Here is an 18,107-nt window from a genome sequence, read left to right as displayed (position 1 = left end):
GGGTATGAGGCAGAAGGGACCTGACCTAATGGAGCCTAGGAAGCAAAGGCAGGAGAGACAGGGCTTGGAGCACCCTCCTTTCTTCAGTGACCTCTTCCTGAGAAAGGCCCTTCTCCCGATGGCCCAGTAAGCTGTGGACTTGCCGAGGGATGAACCTATTCGTGAAGTTGGCATCTCATGGTTCAGTTACCTCCACAGCGCCCCTAGCTGGCGGCCCCATCTCAATGCCTTTTTGGCTCTTCACATCCAATCCATGACAGTACTTACAATATAATGCCTGCATGTAGGGATGTTTTACTGCTTCTTTTGCATCTTTTGTTTCTTTTTCTTTCTGCTGTGACCAAGACCTCAAGTAAAATGTGAAAATGTTGCACAGAACAGGTGGCAGCTGGCATGCTTACTTGGTTTTCAGTCCCAAACCTTGGAAACTTTCCAGGTTTCACAGATATGTATAGATTTTTTCATGTGCACTCACATCAGATTAAGAATTTACCTTCTCTCTAGTTTCCTAGGGGCCCTTTTTTTAAATCACAACTGGTTATTACATATTTTCTGCCTTTTCTTCTTTGTGGTACTGAGATTTGAACTCTGGGCTCTGCCCTTGTTAGGCAAATGCTATACTACTTGTGCCATGCTGCCATACCTTTTGCTTTAGTTATTTTTCAGGCAGGATCTTACACTTTTTGCTTAGGCTGACCTCAGATTGTGTCTATTCTTCTTATATCTTTAACTGTAGCTGGAATTGCAGGTGTGAACCACTGCTCCTGGTATTTTTTTTTTTTTTAGTTTGTTTTTCCACATAGGGGCTTTGTGCTGAGTCAGCCTTGAACTTTAATCCTCCTATTTTTACCTCCCGAGCTGCAAATACAGCATGTGCTACATGGCTAGGATTTTTTTAGTTCTGGATTTGAACTTACGTTTGCTAAGCAATTATTCTACCACTTTAGTCATGCAATGAGCTCTTTTTTGCTCTGGTTATTATTATTATTTTTTTTGGTCCAGTCGTGGGGCCTGAACTCTGGGCCTAGGCGCTGTCCCTCAGCTCTTCAGCTCAAGGAGAGTGCTCTACCACTTGAGCCACAGCGCCACTTCCGGCCTTTTCTTTTTCTGCTTATGTGGTGCTGAGGAATAGAACCCAGGGCCTCATGTATGCAAGGCAAGCGCTCTACCACTGAGCCACCTTCCCAGCCCTCTGGTTATTTTTTTGAGATAGTCATCTTTTGCCCAAGCAGGCCTGGACAATTACTCTCCTATTTATGTTTTCTACAGTAGTTGAGATAACAGGCACACACCACAGTGTCCTGCCTTTTCTGCTAAGATGGGGTCTTGTGAACTTCTTTGTTTGGCTTGGCATGGAATTGCAGTCCCCTGATCTCAACCTCATGATCACCTGGGATTAGAGGCATGAACCAAACCAAATGTGGCTTGAATTTGAAATATACTCTTGAAAATTTTGCCTGGTCTGTCTTTGTCTTCCAAGTATCTGGTTATCAGACTTTTATACTATTAATTTGGTAAGTTTTCTTGATTGTTTTTTAAAAACTACATTTATTGAGGAATAATGTACATTCAGTAAAATTCTTCTTTTATAGGATTTCAGTTGGAGATACAGAGTAGTTTCCACAAAAGTTATCTTACCCTGTTATAGTCAGTTCCAGTTGCTGTTGTGAGCTCTGTCCTTTCGAATAGCTTTATCTGTCCTGTATTTTCGCACAAATGGAGTCTTATACCACTCACTCCTGGCTTCTGGCATTTACTCCGAGGAATGCTTTGAGATTGTCCTTGCTTTTTTGTGGCCCTCACACAATTTGCTGGGTAGTTTTTCATTGTTTGGCCATGCATTTATCTGTACTGGTTATTGAAATTGTTTTCAGCTTGGGGCAATTACCTATGCAGCCACAGTACACACTCACTGACCAAGTCATTGTGTGATGACGTTTCCCTGGCGGCTGTAACAATGTGCAGAGAATGACAAGCACTCGCGATGGCTCTGGTTCATTCGGAACTTGCATCCTCCCCTTTTTATGCTCTTGAATTGTGTATACTAGAGCATTTTGAACTGTGTATACTAGAGCATTTCCGTTAGTTTTTTTTTTTTTGTGAAGCTTATTTTCATTTCACAGTGTTTTTGCTTTGTTTTCTTGGAGATGAATGTTTCACTAGGTTAGCTAGTCTGGTTTCAGATTTGTGAGCTCCACTGATCTTCCATCTCAGCCTCCGGAGTCGCTGAGATTACAGTTGTATCACTATGGCTAGCAATGCTAATTTAAAAAACTTAACAGGTCTCCAAAGATGTAACTAGGCCTTATGATTAGCCTTCTGTCTCCTTACGGAACGCATTTCCAATTATATATTGAGAAAACAAGTCAAAATTGTCTTCCTGAAATGTGTTTTATAAAAAGCCCCCCCCCCCTTTTTCCCTGTGCTGGTGGTTGAACCCAGGGCTTCAAATATTTTACTAAACCATATCCACAACCCAGCAATTTTAGAGATTTAGTTGAAGCTTTTATGTGAATTATAATTGTATAATAAACTACCAATGCTTTAAAATAATCACAATTTAAATGATAATTCATGATAATAATTAAAATATGACAGATATGAAAATATCAGATCAATAAACTTGTTTATGTGCGCTCAAGGCGACAATGAAAATGCTGGAACAGAAAGATGCTTTGTTACAAATCAGACTTCTTGTAAAACATGGACACTTGCTACAAATATGTCTTCTCTCTCTTCTGAAATGTCACCAAAATGACAATCCAGGAATTCAAACAAGAAACCTATAAAGCTATGGGATCAAAGAGGGGAGGAGAAACCACAGTAGCAGGTGAGAAATTGCAGCATGGTTCTGAAAGCAAACACAATTGAAGTCTCCCTTCAAGGCTTGGAGATTGTGGGTGGGGTGGGCAGCACACAGGGCAGGTGTTACCGGCGTGACATCTGTGTCAGAGCTTAGTTCTCTGCCCTGTGCCCATCTTGCCCGAGACCAGAGGTGCCTTGGTTTCTGAAACATGGACTTCAGCAGCAGAAGCCCAACAGCTGAGTGCTAGCCTACAGGAAGGTAACTGGTGCGGCCTGGTTACCGCAGAGTGAAAGCTGCAGAGGGGCTGCTCACCTGCACCAGGCATGGGGGAAGCCTTCCCATGAAGGAGATCAGAACGGTAGCAAACAAGTGAACAGAGACACAGTGGGCGGGGGAATTAACAATGGGACCCTTAGAGCTGGGTGTCAGTGGCTCACGCCTGTAATCCTAGCTAGAGGCTGAGAGCTGAGGATCCTGGTCCAAAGCCAGCCCGGGCAGACACATCTAAGAGACTCTTCATGTCCAATTAAACCTCCCAGGAGTGGAGGTAGGTGTGGCTCAAGTGCTAGAGTGTCAGCCTTGAGCAGAAATACTAAGCAAGAGTATAAGGCCCTCAGTTCAAGTCCCAGTAGCAGCACAAACAAACAAAAAATGTGATTACAGAGTGTTTCAAATGGAAGGGTTAGAGAGTCAAGTGGAAGCCATCTCCAAGCAGATAGGATTCAGGAATGAAGAATTTGGATAAGCTGGGCACTAGTAGCTCACACCTGTAATTCTAGCTACGCTGGAGGTGCAGAGGCAAAGTTGGATCAGAGGAAATAAAAGCAATCTCCTTGAATCACAACATTGAAATATCAAACCTTTAAGGAGATAGAACAGAAAACAAGAAAACATTTAAAGAATAGAATGGGGGCGGACAAATGGAGTGAGGAAAGGTGGGTAAATATGGTCGTAATATTCAATGTACACGTGTGAAAATGGAGCCAGGGAACTTGAGGGGCAGGGTGGGGGTGAGCGAGATGGGGAGTATGATGGAAAGGGGACATTGATCAAGATGCATTGTACTCTCAAGCTCATTGTTGAGTTGAAGCTGCTTTGTACAACTACTTCGTTTGTTTTTGTTTTTTGGTTGGTCATGGGGCTTGAACTCTGGCCTGGGTGCTGTCCCTGAGCTCTTCAGCTCAAGGCTAGCACTCTACCTACCACTTGAGCCACAGCACCACTTCCTGTTTTCTGGTGGTTAATTAGAGATAAGAATATCACGGACTTTCCTGTCCAGGCTGGCTTTGACCCGTGATCATCAGATCTCAGCCTCCTGAGTAGCTAGGATTACAGGTATGAGCCACTGGCGCTTGCCTTTTGTACAGCTACTTGAGGATAATAACAAATATAGGCGATAACAGATAATATGCAGACAATTCCTGACTGCTTTCATGTGTGCAGAAGGGGAACCACCGTGACTTGCTGCGTGTGCAGCAAGCCACGCTATCATGGAAGTTTAGGTCATGTGTGGAGAAGATCCAACCCTCAGGCTTTCATGTCGCAGGGTGAGATAGAGGCAGGTGCCAGCGACTTGGAGCCAGAAAGGTGAAGGGGATTCCTCATGCTGAAACCGTGCAGTCCTGCCCTCCAAAGCCTGAAGAAAAGTGACTCACAATGAAGTTGTTTGTGTTTGGGTGCAGTGAGTCATGGAAGCATGAAGGAAGGTGAAAGACTTGGAACTGGAAAGGACTCAGCCATAAGCTCAGGAGAGGTGAAGGGAAGGCTCTTGCCCTCCCACCTCCCCATTCCAGCAGAGGGGAGCGAGCTTGCCTGCCTTCCTGCCTTCCTGCCTTCCTGCCTTCCTGCCTTCCTGCCTGCCTGCCTGCCTGCCTGCCTGCCTGCCTGCCTTCCTGCCTGTCTGTCTGCCTGCCTGCCTGCCTGCCTGCCTGCCTGCCTGCCTCCCCTCCTTCCACTCATCTTCCTTCCTTCCTTCCTTCCTTCCTTCCTTCCTTCCTTCCTTCCTTCCTTCCTTCCTTCCTTCCTTCCTTCCTTCCTTCCTTCCTTCCTTCCTTCCTTCCTTCCTTTCTCTCTCTCTCTCTCTCTCTTTCCTTCTTTCTTTCATGTTCCCTTTGGCTTTTGGAAAAATCCTAAATGAAAGATCTCTTTGCTTTAGTATAAAATTAACATGAGACGGTGTTGACTGGAAATGTGAGATTGTCATTGCATCTGGATACAGACGACAAAAGTAAGGAAAAGCAGATGCCAGCTTTGAATGTGAGGATATTCCTCCTTGCAGAGTGGCTGCGTGCTTCCAGCAGATTCTCTTCTGGGATGGGAGTGCCTGTGAGTTGAGACTGGATTGTAGCTGAGTGGCATGTTAATTGTTGAAGAATCATTGTGTCCCGAAGTCCAGGCAAAGAATGAGATGGGCAGCGTGGGAACTGAGCGGTGGACCTGCTCTGAAAGTTTTGGATCTAACTCACCTCATTAACGAGGAGCTTTAAAGTTAATCATGCAGAGACTCAGCTGAGTCTTGGTTTTGGTTTTTGGCTGAGAAATACGAAGTGGTTTCAGGAGATGTGTTTGGCGCAGAATGGCAGTTGAGCCGTGGCTTGCAGACTGCATCTGTAATGATTTTATTTCATGCGTCCGCGCCATCTTCAGGTCCCACTCTCCACCCCCAGCTCCTCCATGACTGAGTGTGCTCTGTCTCACCATCCACTGCTACTTGAAACAATTCTTCCTAATTATAGTCAGAAGATGACTGTAGTACCTCCAGGAGCTATTCCAGAATGAATTTGCCAGTTTGTTTGTTTGTTTGTTTGTTTGTTTTTGTTCGGTCGTGGGACCTGAACTCTGGGCCTCGGCACTGTCCCTCAGCTCTTTAGCTCAAGGCTAGCGCTCTACCACTTGAGCCACAGCGCCACTTCCGGCTTTTTTGTTTTTGCTTATGTGGTGCTGAGGAATCGAACCCGGGGCCTCATGCATGCAAGGCAAGTGCTCTACCACTGAGCCACCTTCCCAGCCCCTTGCCAGAGTTTTAATACTGTAACATTTTCACAGCTCCCTGTCCTCCCAGTAGTTGGTAGCTGAAAAATATAGATTGTTTCCCATCTCCATAAACACCTTTGTTTGTCCTTCCAAAAGTTGGTAAAATCACTACTGCCCACAAGAGTTGGAAAATACAATAAAGCAATATTGACAAACCATAAATTCTAGCACACTAAGCTGAGAACTAAATTAGGGAAAATGATTTATTTGTTCCATTATACTTGTTTGCTTTCTTTTTGGGTCAAGTATAATATTTACCCTGAGATTTTAATTAAAATTTTAAGTCATCTAGATGTGGTGTTGCGTGCCTGTAATTCCAGCTGCCCGGGAAGGGGTGGAGCATGGAGATCAAGAATGTGAGATCAGCCCGGGGGAAAAAGTGAGATACTATCTGAAAAACTTAGTAAAAGCAAGAGGGCTAGGAGAATGGCCAAAGCGGTGGAGTGTTTGTCTAGTATGGACCCGACCTGGATATCATCATAAAAATTTCAGTCAAAATATACGGACTGTTATGAAAACTGCTTGAAACCTTTTCAGGTTATCAAGAATCTTCTGAACCAGGTGTGGTAGCTCAGACCTATAATCTCAGCTACTCAGGAGCTGGAGATGGAAAGGAGCACAGTTTGAGGCTAGCTTAGGCAACAGTTAGCTGTCTCATTTCAACCCTTAAGCCATGTGTGGTGGTGCATGTCCTTAGTCCCATCTACATAGGGCGTATGAATAGGAGGATCATGGTCTGGCGCTAGCAATGGGCAGAACCTCAAGATTATCTCCAAAAAATAAAGTAAAAATGGGCTTGGGGTGTAATTGAAGTGACAGGGTGCCTGCTTAGGAAACACAAAGCCCAGAGTTCAAACCCCAATATGGTTCCCCTTGGTCCCCCCTCCCCCCACAAGTAGAGAAGAAAAAGAAAAGCTGGATCTCGGACAGAGGGCCTTGAGGTAGGAATACCGCACGGTGCACACACCCACTTAGCAACACCTTGCTCACCTTGCTCACAAGATGCTTGTAAACCTTTTCAACACAGAAGACCTTTTCTGCCTGAACGGTCACGTGGCATCTCCTCTCGGCACACCTTACCAATGGGAGGTGCACAGGAATAGGTGGAGAGAAGGTGAGAGGGCATGGAAGTGGGTGTAAGAGCTCAGGGGAGGGGCCGCAGTGAGGGAGGAGTGCGGGGATGGAGGGGAAGGAGGTGAGAGAGGAAGGACCAGGTGGGAGACTGGTGTGGAGATCACCCTGGCAGACTGAGGGAGAAAGTAGAATCATCTCTGAGACTGGCACTGGTGGCTCATGCCTGTAATCTTATCTCTTCTGGAGGCTGAGAGCTGAGCCTGGGCAGAAGAGTCTGTGAGACAGTACACTCCAATTAACCAGCAAAAAGCCAGAGGTGGAGGTGTGGCTCAAGCGGTACACTGCTGGCCTTGAGTGAAAAAGCTAACCGAAAGCATGAAGCTCTGAGTTCAAGCCCTACGAACACACACACATACACACACATACACACACAAACACACACACACACACACACACACACACACACACGAGTGGTCTCTGAAAAAGTGTAATGTGGCCTTTGCAACAACAGCTCACGGATGAGTAGATGTGATTATGAGAGCCTGAGAAATGATAAATTACTTTTACACGTGAGAAAATTTGCATTTTAGGGAGAGTATGTTGTTTTCCAAGCATGTTATATAGTAGAGTTGAAAACCAAGTGGCCTTCGAAAAGAAATAGAAGCTTTTCATTCCGTAGGACATCTGTGTGTGATATTGTAATGTATGCATCCAGTTTGATTTTCATTCATATTCCTGACTCATAACTTCCACCTCAAGGTAGGCCAGAGTGCAGAACTTTTCTTTTTAAAGGTGAATAGTAGAGTCTTCCTGCCATGGACTATGAACCAGGCCTGATCCTGCTTAGCTCCTGACATCAGACAAGATCAGCATGGTATGGCCATAGATGCCAACCTCTTCTAAAAGGCCATAAAGAAATGCTCACATGTAGTCTGTCTGGTAGTCAGAAGACCTCTTCATTCCAGAGGCTTCTGCCTGATCCCTGGGACAGACAAATGCTGCACAGAGAAGACGGAGAAAATGCCGAAGAAAACACATCTGGCTGCGTATCCCCAGCCTGCTGATTAGCGTCAGGTGCTACCATGTTCCTCTAATGTTTCTACAAGGTTTGTCTGGCTTCTGATATGCCCATGTAAATATTTCTTCACAAACCCCAAAAGGAGCAAGACTTAGTTCCTGTTCCTCACTCTACAGTTCTCTTTATTTGTATTCTTTGTAATATTTTTTTCTAATAGATCATAAATACAAGTATGAGCTGCCTGAGCAAGTTAATCAAACTCTAGGAGGGAGGTGATTTTTCGTTGTTGTTGTTGTTGTGTGTGTGTGTATGTATGTGTGTGTCTTTTTTTTTTTTTTGTCAGTCCTAGGGCTTGAACTCAGGACCTGGGCACTGACCCTGTGCCTTCTTTTGCTCAAGGCAAGCACTCTACTACTTGAGCCACAGCGCCACTTCTGACCTTTTCTGTTTATGCAGTACCCAGGAATTGAACCCAGAGCTTCATGCATGCTAGGCAAGCACTCTACCACTAAGCCACATTCCCAGCCCATGTGTATCTTTTTTTTTTTTTTTGTCGGTTGTGGGGCTTGTCATGGGGCTTGAACTCTGGGCTTAGGCGCTGTCCCTCAGCTCTCCATTTCAAGGCTAGCGCTCTACTGCTGGAGCACAGTGCCACTTTCAGTTTATTGGAGATAAGAGTCTCATGGACTTTCCTACCCGGGCTGGCTTTGAACTGTGATCCTCAGATCTCAGTCTCCTGAGTAGCTAGGAATACAGGCGTGAACCACCAACGCCTGGCTGTATCTTTGTTTGATATTGGTGTTGGAGCTTGAACTCAGGGCCTGGGTGCTGTCTTTGAGCTATTTTTTCATCAAGGATAGTTTTCTACCACTTGAGCCACATCTCCACATCCAGAATTTGGGTGATGAATTGGAAGAGTCTCATGGACTTTCCTACTTGGGCTGGCTTTGAACCTTGATCTTGAAGCCTCAACCTCTTGAGTAGCTAGAATTATGAGTGTGAATCACTAGCACCTGGCAAGAGACTCTTACATGCATTTAATCAGCAAAAAGCTGGAATTGGAGGCCTGGCTCAAGTGATAGAGAATGAGCCTTGAGTGTAATAGCTGAGGGAGAGCACGAGGCCCCGAGTTCAAGCCCTAGTACTGGCACAAACAAAAATCTGGGGGCTCGCCACTGCGTCTGAGGCAGAGGAGAAGGCAGTTGCAGAGACCTTGGCATGTGGGGTCTGACCCTTTCTCTCTGGGGTGACGTGTCAGCACTGAGCTGGGCTAGAATACCCAGAGGGGCGTGGGGCTGCAGAGCTTATGGCTTGCTCTCTGATGGGAGAAATCTTTGCACCTTTATAGGTCACAGAAGTCTTTTGTGTTGACTGAGGTGTGAGAATAAAAAAACAGGTTTAACCACACAAGATTTGATTCCCTGCGGCCCCATGGGGTCAGTGAATACAGCAGCAGCCACTGAGGAAGAAAGAGTATTAGTTACAAGATGGCAGGCTCTTGCCTTTTTTTTTTTTTCTTGTTCTGGGGCTTGAACTCAAGGCATAGACGCTGTCCCTGAGCTTTTTTTGCTCAAGATTAGCATTCTTCCATTTGGTAGTTAATTGGAGATGAGTTCTCACAGATTTTCCTGACAGGCTGGCTTTGAACTTCGATCCTCAGATCTCAGACTCCTGAATAACACTGTTAACTGGAAAACAAACAGTCTCCGTGTAAGAGATATGTTTAGCTTTTGGCAGTAGCCACTCAACCAAGAAGTTCTAGCTTTTACCTTTTTAAAAATTCATTTTATAATCTACCCATTTAAATCCAGGAGAAATGGGGAAACTGACAGAAAGGTGACATTCATCAAGATGCATTATACTCATACCTTGGCATATTGAACTGTAATCCCTTTGTACAATTACATAAAGATGATGAAAAAATAAAAGTAATTTAAATTTATATATAAATTAAGACTTTACAAGTCAGAAACAAGCATCTCTATGTTTATATAACAAATGATATGAGGAATTTCATAAAGCCTTTACAACTTTTAAACATTTTTTTCTTTTCTTTTTTTTTGCCAGTCGTAGGACTTGAACTCAGGGCCTGGGCACTATCCCTGAGCTTCATTTGCTCAAGGCTAGCACTCTACCACTTGAGCCACAGCACCCCTTCTGGCTTTTACTGTTTATGTGATACTGAGGAATCGAACCCAGGGCTACTTGCATGCTAGGCAAGCACTCTACCACTAGGCCATATACCCAGCCTTTTAAACTATTTTTAAAAAATCATTAAATAGTATGTTCAGACAATATTCTATGTATAACTCTTTTTTTTTTTCCAGATCTATTGACTAATGTTAGCTACTGGTGTCCACAGTCAGCTCTAGGAGGCAAAGTGGTTTCCAGAATTTGAATCTAGGATTTGGTCCTCTAAGTAACTGACAGAGTGTTAACTTGAAATGTTTTCTAGAAGGCTTTTCTAGAACTAATTCAGTGGTAAGGCCAAAGCGTGTGTAAATTTTGGCATGGAAATCAGCGGGAAGGCCCGGTGGAGATGGTGTTCAGTGCGTACAGACACCCATCATGGCCAAGTGCTATGTGCTGCCCAGTTTATTTATTTATTTATTTATTTTGGTCCGGTCGTGGGGTCTGAACTCTGGGGCGGGCACTGTCCCTCAGCTCTTCAGCTCAAGGCTAGCGCTCTACCACTTGAGCCACAGCGCCACTTCCAGCTTTTTTCTTTTTGCTTATGTGGTGCTGAGGAATCGAACCCAGGGCCTCTGGCATGCAAGGCAAGCGCTCTACCACTGAGCCACCTTCCCAGCCCCTGCCCAGTTTTCTTGTAGCATCTGGACAGCATGGAAGCTAATAGCCCTCACTTCACCGATAGACACAAGGGCACTTGCCAGTTTGAAGTTGCGTGCCAAAGGTACACATAACATTGTTTTGATGAGCAAGACCAGGGCCTGGCAAATTGGATCCATCTACTTTATCTCTTTATGCCTTCTGCCTCTACTGGAACTTGAGATCCCTCAGGACAGGAGTCTTGCCCATTCTGTTGACCCTTCAATTGCAATGAAGTGTTTCCTGTTAGATAGAAAGCTGCCGGGCATCGGTGGCTCACGCCTGTAATCCTAGGTACTCAGGAGGCTGAGATCTGAGGATCGAGGTTTAAAACCAGCCTAGGCAGGAAAGTCCGTGAGGCCTTTATCTCCAATAAAAACCACTAGAAAACTGGAAGTGGTGCTGTGGCTCAAGCGGTAGAGCTGAAGAGCGCAGGGACAGCACCCGAGCTCAGAGTTCAAGCCCCACGATGACCAAAAAAAAAAAAAAAAGAAAGAAAAGAAAGCTGCTGAAGGCCAGGCATCTTGTTCCTTTTTTGCTCACCATTGTATACCCAGGACCTGGCAGTCTGTGGCACAGAGCTGACGGCAAAATGAATACTAATTAACTGAAAGAATGGCTGTGGAAGGCATTGTTAGAAGTTTCTCCCTGCCTTCTTGTTTTGTGTAGTGCTAAGTATTTCTAATCTTGCTCCTTCTTCTTCCTCATTGTCCTCATCTTCGTTGTCCTTGTCAGTCATGGGGTTGAACCCAGGGCCTGGGCACTGTCCCCGAGCTTTTCTGCTCAAGGCTAGCGCTCTATCACTTTGAGCCACAGCTCTACTTCCGGTTTTCAGGTGGTTAATTAGAGATGAATCTCCTAGACTTTCCTGGCTTTGAACTGTTTTTCTCAGATCTCAACCTCCTGAGTAGCTAGGATTACAGGCGTGAGCCACCAGCACCTGGCCCATTCTTCTTTCTTTTCTTTTCTTTCCTTATTTTGTTCTTAATACTTTCTTTCTTTCTTCCTCCTTTTAATTCTTTTTTTCATTATCTTCACATAGTTGTATATTTTTTTTGTTATCTTCAGATAGTTTACATACGTGTGTGTGTGTGTGTGTGTGTGTGTGTGTGTGTGTGTGTGTTTGCCGGTCCTGGGGCTTGAATTAAGGGTTTGAGTACTGTCCTTGAGCCTCTCTGTGCTCAAGGCTAGCGTTCTACCACTTAAGCCACAGCACCATTTCCGGCTTTTTCTGTGTATGTGGTATCGAACCCAGGGCTTCATGCATGCTAGGCAAGCACTCTACCACTAAGCCACATTCTCAGCCAGTTGCTTCATTTTGACATATGTATATGTAGCTTGATCAGAATCACCCCTTCCATGGTTCCCCCACATCCCATCCCCACGCCTGCCCTCCCCATGGAAAGGGAATTGTAACACCACCCCTGCGTATCCCATGATGCTTCACAGTTCTATTTGTGTGTAGGTACATGGAGCCTTGGATGCCTGCATTGTGTGGCTGATGCCTGGGGCACATTGCTCAGTCTGGACTCCAGTTTGCTGAAGTAGAGTTCTAGGTTGTAACTACATTTCCTTCAGAATTGTAAAAGCATAGCTTCACTGACTCACTGCTTTGAGTGTCTCTCAGCCCATTTAATTTGTGGTCTCTTGGAAGTCACTTGTTCTTTGGCCCCTTCTATGAAAATGGTTACCTTCCTTCCTTTATTTTCAGTGTCTGGAAATTCAACCAGGGGTATCTGTTTATGTGTGTCTTGTTTTTCAGTTATTTTGTTAAGGACTCAGTGAATATATTTTGGCTAGATTCTAGAAACCCATGCCTTTCTGTGCTATTTAGTTTTTTTTAGGTATTTTATAACCTTTCTATCTTAGGGGGCTGGAGGTTTTTTATTTTTATCCCTCTTGCATACTTTTATTTATTTCATATCTTTTCTTTGTCATTCCTTTTTTATCTCTCTGAAAGAAAACCTCAATTTTATCTTTTATACCTTCTAATGAGTATTATCTTGTAATATTAACTACTTAGGAGGCTGAGACCTGAGGATTATGGTTTGAAGGTAGCCTGGGGAGGAAAGTCCATGAGACTCTTGATTTTCTAAGCACCAAAAAGCAGGAAATGGAGCTGTGGCTCAAGTGGTAGTACACTATCCTTGAGCACAGAAAAGCTCAGGGACAGCACTCAGGCCCTGAGTTCAAGCCCCAGGACCAGCACACACATATACACACCCCCTTCCCTAAAAAAATACACATAAAAAACAAATCCCTCTCTGACTAGAACCCTACCTTTCTGACCTTAGTCATACTCTCCCTCCTAATAGTTTCACCTCCAAATACAGAGACATGGCGGGTTAAGGCTTCCGCACATGCACCTGTGGAGTTATACTGATCTGGTCACACACATTCGGTTTATAACAAGGGATATCGCAGTAGGGACAGCTGGGGCTCACCTCTGAATGCAAAGAACTATGATAGTGGGGGGATTTTTAGTTAAATGACAGTGTGGGGGGTCAGCAGATGGAAATTGCTACAAGGAGTCATGAAGAATTTTGCTAAGCTGACTTAACAGGATTCTTGCTGAGGCAGATCAAGGTCATTTTCCTCAAATATGGGGGAGAAGAAATCTAATCAAATATCTAGGGTGAAGAATTCTCCCTCAAGAGACTCAGAAGGATTCTTGCTATAACCAGGTGATGAAGATCTCTCCAGGTGGGAATCTTAGGAGAAGTATGGCAGGTTCATGTGTACAACCTTTATTGTTCCTGATGATTTTCAGTCCAGACAACAACTTCTAAACTTCTCCTGGCCAGGGGAGAACCTGGTGCATTTGGCCGGCAGTATGGAGTGAGTCTATTGGTTCTAGAAAGTCTCTTTCTCAGTTTCCATCAAGTCATCCTTATTTAAGATATTTCTCTTCACCCTAGTTTTACCTTGTACATCCTTGTGTCTTTTGAGGATTCTGTAGCTTTATAAAAATTTGAGTTGTTTTTCATCCTTCCCAAGTCCTCATCAGGGATTCAGCTCTCTGAGTTTGCTAAGTCAATTGTCTCTCAGCTGTTTATTTACTTTGTTCAAAATGGAGCCATTGTCTCCTCTTTGGTTGTGCCCAACCTTGTGGTGATGTACTCTCTCGCTGATGAATTCTCTCGCTGTGGACTTAGGGCTTTGGTGAGGGAACAGCATTTGGTGTATGTCTTTTAACTTTCCCATTGAAACTGGAAAGCCGCAGGAAATAGTTTAGAATAGTTGAAGTTGCTGTTCTGTTTGGGACTTGGAAGTTTTTGCTTTGGTGATTTCATTTTAATTTTTTTTCATCTCTTTTAAGGATAGTCATGACTGAGTGATCACTCCTAACTGTTCTGTCCTAATTATTTAGAACCATCACAAGACCATTGTTTTGAAAAATTGATAAGTAGTTTGAAGCAGAAGGAGGAGGAGGAAGAACCATGATGAGCAATGATTGGGTGCCGTTAGAGTGGTGATCTCAGTTTTATGTCACTTAATCCTCCCGGCAATTCTATAATGTAAGTGATATTATCCACCATATGGATAAGGATAAAGATAAAGATCAGAACGGTTAAATAACTCGTTGGAGAGCCAGTCTGAGTGTGGTAGCAGTGAGTTTCGTCTGGGTTTTAAGAGTAGTCTCCCATTTCCCTTTCTTCTTTCCCAGTGTATGCCCACCCCCTTCGAGGCAATGGGGGACAGCCATGGTCTGGTGGAGCCAGAATCACGTGATGAGATTTACTTTGAAATAAGTTGACGGGCCTGCTTGGGGGGGGGGGGGGGGAGGGAAGGAGTGGCAGTACTAGAAGCAGGCAGCTAAGTTAATTGCAGAAATCTTAGTAAAGGATAATGTTGGCTTATGCCAGAGTTGATGGAGGAAGTGGGTTTTGGGGAGAAAGCTGACAAGATTCGGAGCTGGAGGAACTGAGGAGGACTCCAGGTTTGATGTGAACTGAATGTTGTCATTGCCTTCATCAATATGGGAAAGAACAAGTTGGGAATGATAGAACAGAGAAATAAATAGCCTACAATAAAATGACTAATCTGATACTCACCCACAAAGATGTGTCAAATAGGTAAATAAACGCCTAGGAACTCAATGGGGGGCTGGGCTGGAGAAATCTATTTATGTATAACTGAAAGATAAATGGCATTTAGAGCCTGGGAATGAGCCAGGATTAGGGAAGGCGTTCACAGTCATGTCTTGTAACACAAGATTCTGGGAAGAATCTTTGTGTCATTTGGTGACTTGGAATTACTGGCAAAGCCAGCAGCCCTGGCTCGGGGGAAGCCACCCACCCCACCCTGCGGCCTCTGCGTAGAAAAGGGTGCAGTAAGCACCGTGCGAGAATGCTAGTCACTGGCACCTTCTTCACTGAACTTGACCCTCACAAGAGACTAGCCCTGTGAACATCCACTCTCCTCATGGAGAGTCCAGCCCCACAGGATGCCCATTAGGGTACTGAGCACACTCATCTTTATGTATAGGTTAATAGTGAAAAAACTAAGTTCCCACTGACATGCTGGAAGCTGGCGATCCGGGATGACCTGCTAGCTGAGGCGCTGTTACGTGTCAGTCTCATAGCATACAATCTCATTAAAACAAAGGACTCTGGCTGTTACATCCGCAGGCTGCTTTAAATTTACCAATGGAATTATACGTGCTATAATTATAAATGCAGCATTACAAGTCAAGAAGCTTTAGAGAATAATTGTAGAACTAGACTGAAATCAACAATAAGCAAAAACTAGAGGCAGTTCACAGTGCCTCTCCATAGATCAATCAGTAACCTGTTGTCAAGCGGTCATTCATTGGCCTAGTACCTAGAGCAGTGTGGTTGAATAGCAAAGTGTTTTGTTCTTTCTGTAATCCTAGCTAACCCGGAGGCTGATTTCTGAGGATTAAGGTTCAAGGCCAGTCCAGGCAAGAAGCCCAAGAGACTTATCTTCAGTTAATCACCAAAAAACCAAAAGTAGAGATATGTCTTAAAAGGTAGAGTACTGGCCTTGAATGAAGATACCAAACAAGAGCACAAGGCCTTGAATTCAAGCCCCTGTACCAGCATACACATGCACACACACACACACACACACAGAAGCTAGAGACAAAAGAATACATAATACCATACATGATATATGGCACCATTTTTATGAAATTTAGAAACAGGTGAAAAAAGGATAGGGAGGATGAAGATGGACCAAAAAGGAGACAGGAGACAACTTTGAGGGGTAAGGGGAATGTTTTGTGTATTGACTAGGTGTTGGTTAAATTGATATATTCGTTTCATCAGATCCAAAATGACCTATTTTCAGTTCCTAGCTAACTATCTCACATAGCATCTCTTCCTACAGTGCAAGCCAGGATACAGTGTAAACAGGAAGTGCTGTGACACGTCTGTCCCTGTGTGGGTGGGGTCAAGTGTGGTTCTCCTCATAGGCATGATGGACAGCAGGCAGTGGCAGAGTTGGTTCTGGTGAAACAAAATGGTGGTAGCCTGCGTCTGCCTGGCCTTCTCCAGAGGTGGCTCAAGGGGGTGGGGAGGGAGAAGGCAGCTGATTACCTGGCTGCCAGGCACAGGCAGGTTTTGATGGGTTGTGATTTACTTGTAAACTTCCCAAGTTATTTGCTCCCTGTTTCCCGAGTTACTCACGGGGCTCCCTTGGCTCCTTGCCCGCAGGAATAAGTGGGTGACGCTCTTCAAAGATGGAAGATGGGAAGCCCGTGTGGGCGCCACACCCCACTGATGGGTTCCAGATGGGCAACATCGTGGACATTGGCCCCGACAGCCTCACCATCGAACCTTTGAACCAAAGGGGCAAGGTGAGTTTCCGAGGGAGACTTAAAAATGTGATGGATTCCAAAAATAGGCATTTTCCCCCCTCCAAAGAGACAGGTGTCTTTCTTCTTACTTATTGAAGCAGAAACACTTGCAATCGTGAAGAAAAAATGAATTTCTAGTAAGATAATCTCAGTTTTCTGCTGACCTCTGTGATTGTTAGAATTCAGATCCCAGGGGAAAAATGAGGTCCAGTGATAAAGTGAGACCGAAAGGTGATGTAGGTCTTTCACAATCACATCATTGAAGAGCTTAGGGACAAAGTGGAAACATTTATTAACTTTTTAATTGCTTATGCCACACTACTGTATGTCTGTGATACAGTCAGCACATTGTAAAAAAATGTGAAAAATTAATAGGAGTCTGTTACTAAATTGAGTCTTTTTGCCTTTATATCTTTGTTTTTTTTGGAGAGTGCTTTTTACTTAATTAGAAGTTAGCATTGATGGACCCATTGCAACAATGAGATGTACTAGTCATTATGTCGAAAACAAACTTTACAACTTTGGTGGGGGAAGTGGCGCTGTGGCTTACGCCGCAGAGCGCAGAGCGCTTGCCTTGAGCTCGGGGACAGTGCCGACGCCCGGAGTTCAAGCTCCACGACTGACAAAAAAAAAAAAAATCTTATTTCCAATACAACTTTGGTGGGGGTGGAGGGGTGGAGGGGGGAGGATGGGAAGGGATGGGAAGGGGAAACAAAGGAGGAGGCTACAATGCTTGATAAGAAATGTACTCGTTATCTTGCCCATGTAATTGTAACCCCTCTGTACAGTATTTTCACAATAAAAAAAAATCTACAAAAAAAAAAAGAAAAAAAAAAAAAAAGAAGTTAGCATTGAGCTGGGCACCAATGGCTCATGCCTATAATCCTAGCTACTCGGGAGGCTGAGCTATGAGAATTGAGTTGTGTAGCCAGCCTGGGCAGACAAATCTGTGAGACTTACCTTAAATTAACCAGTAAAAAGCCAGAACTGGAGGTGTGGCTCAAGTGGTAGAGTGCCAGCTGGGAGCAATGAAAGCTGAACAAAAGCTCGAGGCCCTGAGTTCCAATTCTGGTGCTGGCACACAAAATAATTATTAACATGGAATTTGGGTAAACATATTTTATTAAGTGAAGAGACTAAAGTCTTAAGACTTCCCATCTTACAAATTTTGTGATGATAATGTAAAAGTATGCCTTAATTCTGCAAACATATTTGTTTCCTTTTATAATAGCTTAGACATAGACGAGACAGTGATACAAAATGGAAAATGTGGGGACGGGTGACTGGGATTGGATAATTGCTTACAGAGCAGGCCTCTGTGGTAAACACACCTTTCAGTCTGCAGGAGGACTGGTAAGGCCTTTTTTTTTTTTTTTGTGGGAAAGCCTCACAATTTTCCGCTAGCCAAATATTTCTGTTAAACATTTCTTCTGGCTGAATTAAATTTGTGTATGACATTTCTGTTTACTTTAGACTCTGCAAATGTTCATGAATAATTTATACTCCACTGATACACGGTTAACTAA

The 18,107-nt window shown here is 44.2% G+C and overlaps 1 protein-coding gene across 7 annotated transcripts in view; it reads left to right on the top strand.

Annotated features, from left to right (window-relative positions):
• Positions 1-18,107, top strand: part of Myo6 (myosin VI) — a 135,376-nt gene that overhangs the window by 31,202 nt on the left and 86,067 nt on the right. For 5 of the 7 annotated variants that reach the window (XM_042687095.1, XM_042687094.1, XM_042687093.1 and 2 more), the window contains exons 2-3: positions 4,555-4,559; positions 16,446-16,581. In XM_042687095.1, the coding sequence (XP_042543029.1) occupies positions 16,465-16,581 (117 nt within the window). In that variant the 5' untranslated portion in view covers positions 4,555-4,559; positions 16,446-16,464. Of the gene's footprint in view, positions 1-4,554; positions 4,560-16,438; positions 16,582-18,107 lie in introns of all 7 variants that reach the window. The other 2 variants (XM_042687091.1, XM_042687092.1) reach the window with 2 other exon arrangements.

Source organism: Dipodomys spectabilis, unplaced genomic scaffold (genome assembly GCF_019054845.1).
Source record: "Dipodomys spectabilis isolate Male_0828 unplaced genomic scaffold, ASM1905484v1 ptg000102l, whole genome shotgun sequence".
NCBI lineage: Eukaryota > Metazoa > Chordata > Mammalia > Rodentia > Heteromyidae > Dipodomys > Dipodomys spectabilis.
Note: the sequence above shows the minus strand (reverse complement) of the source record. Positions and strands in the feature narration are given on the sequence as shown.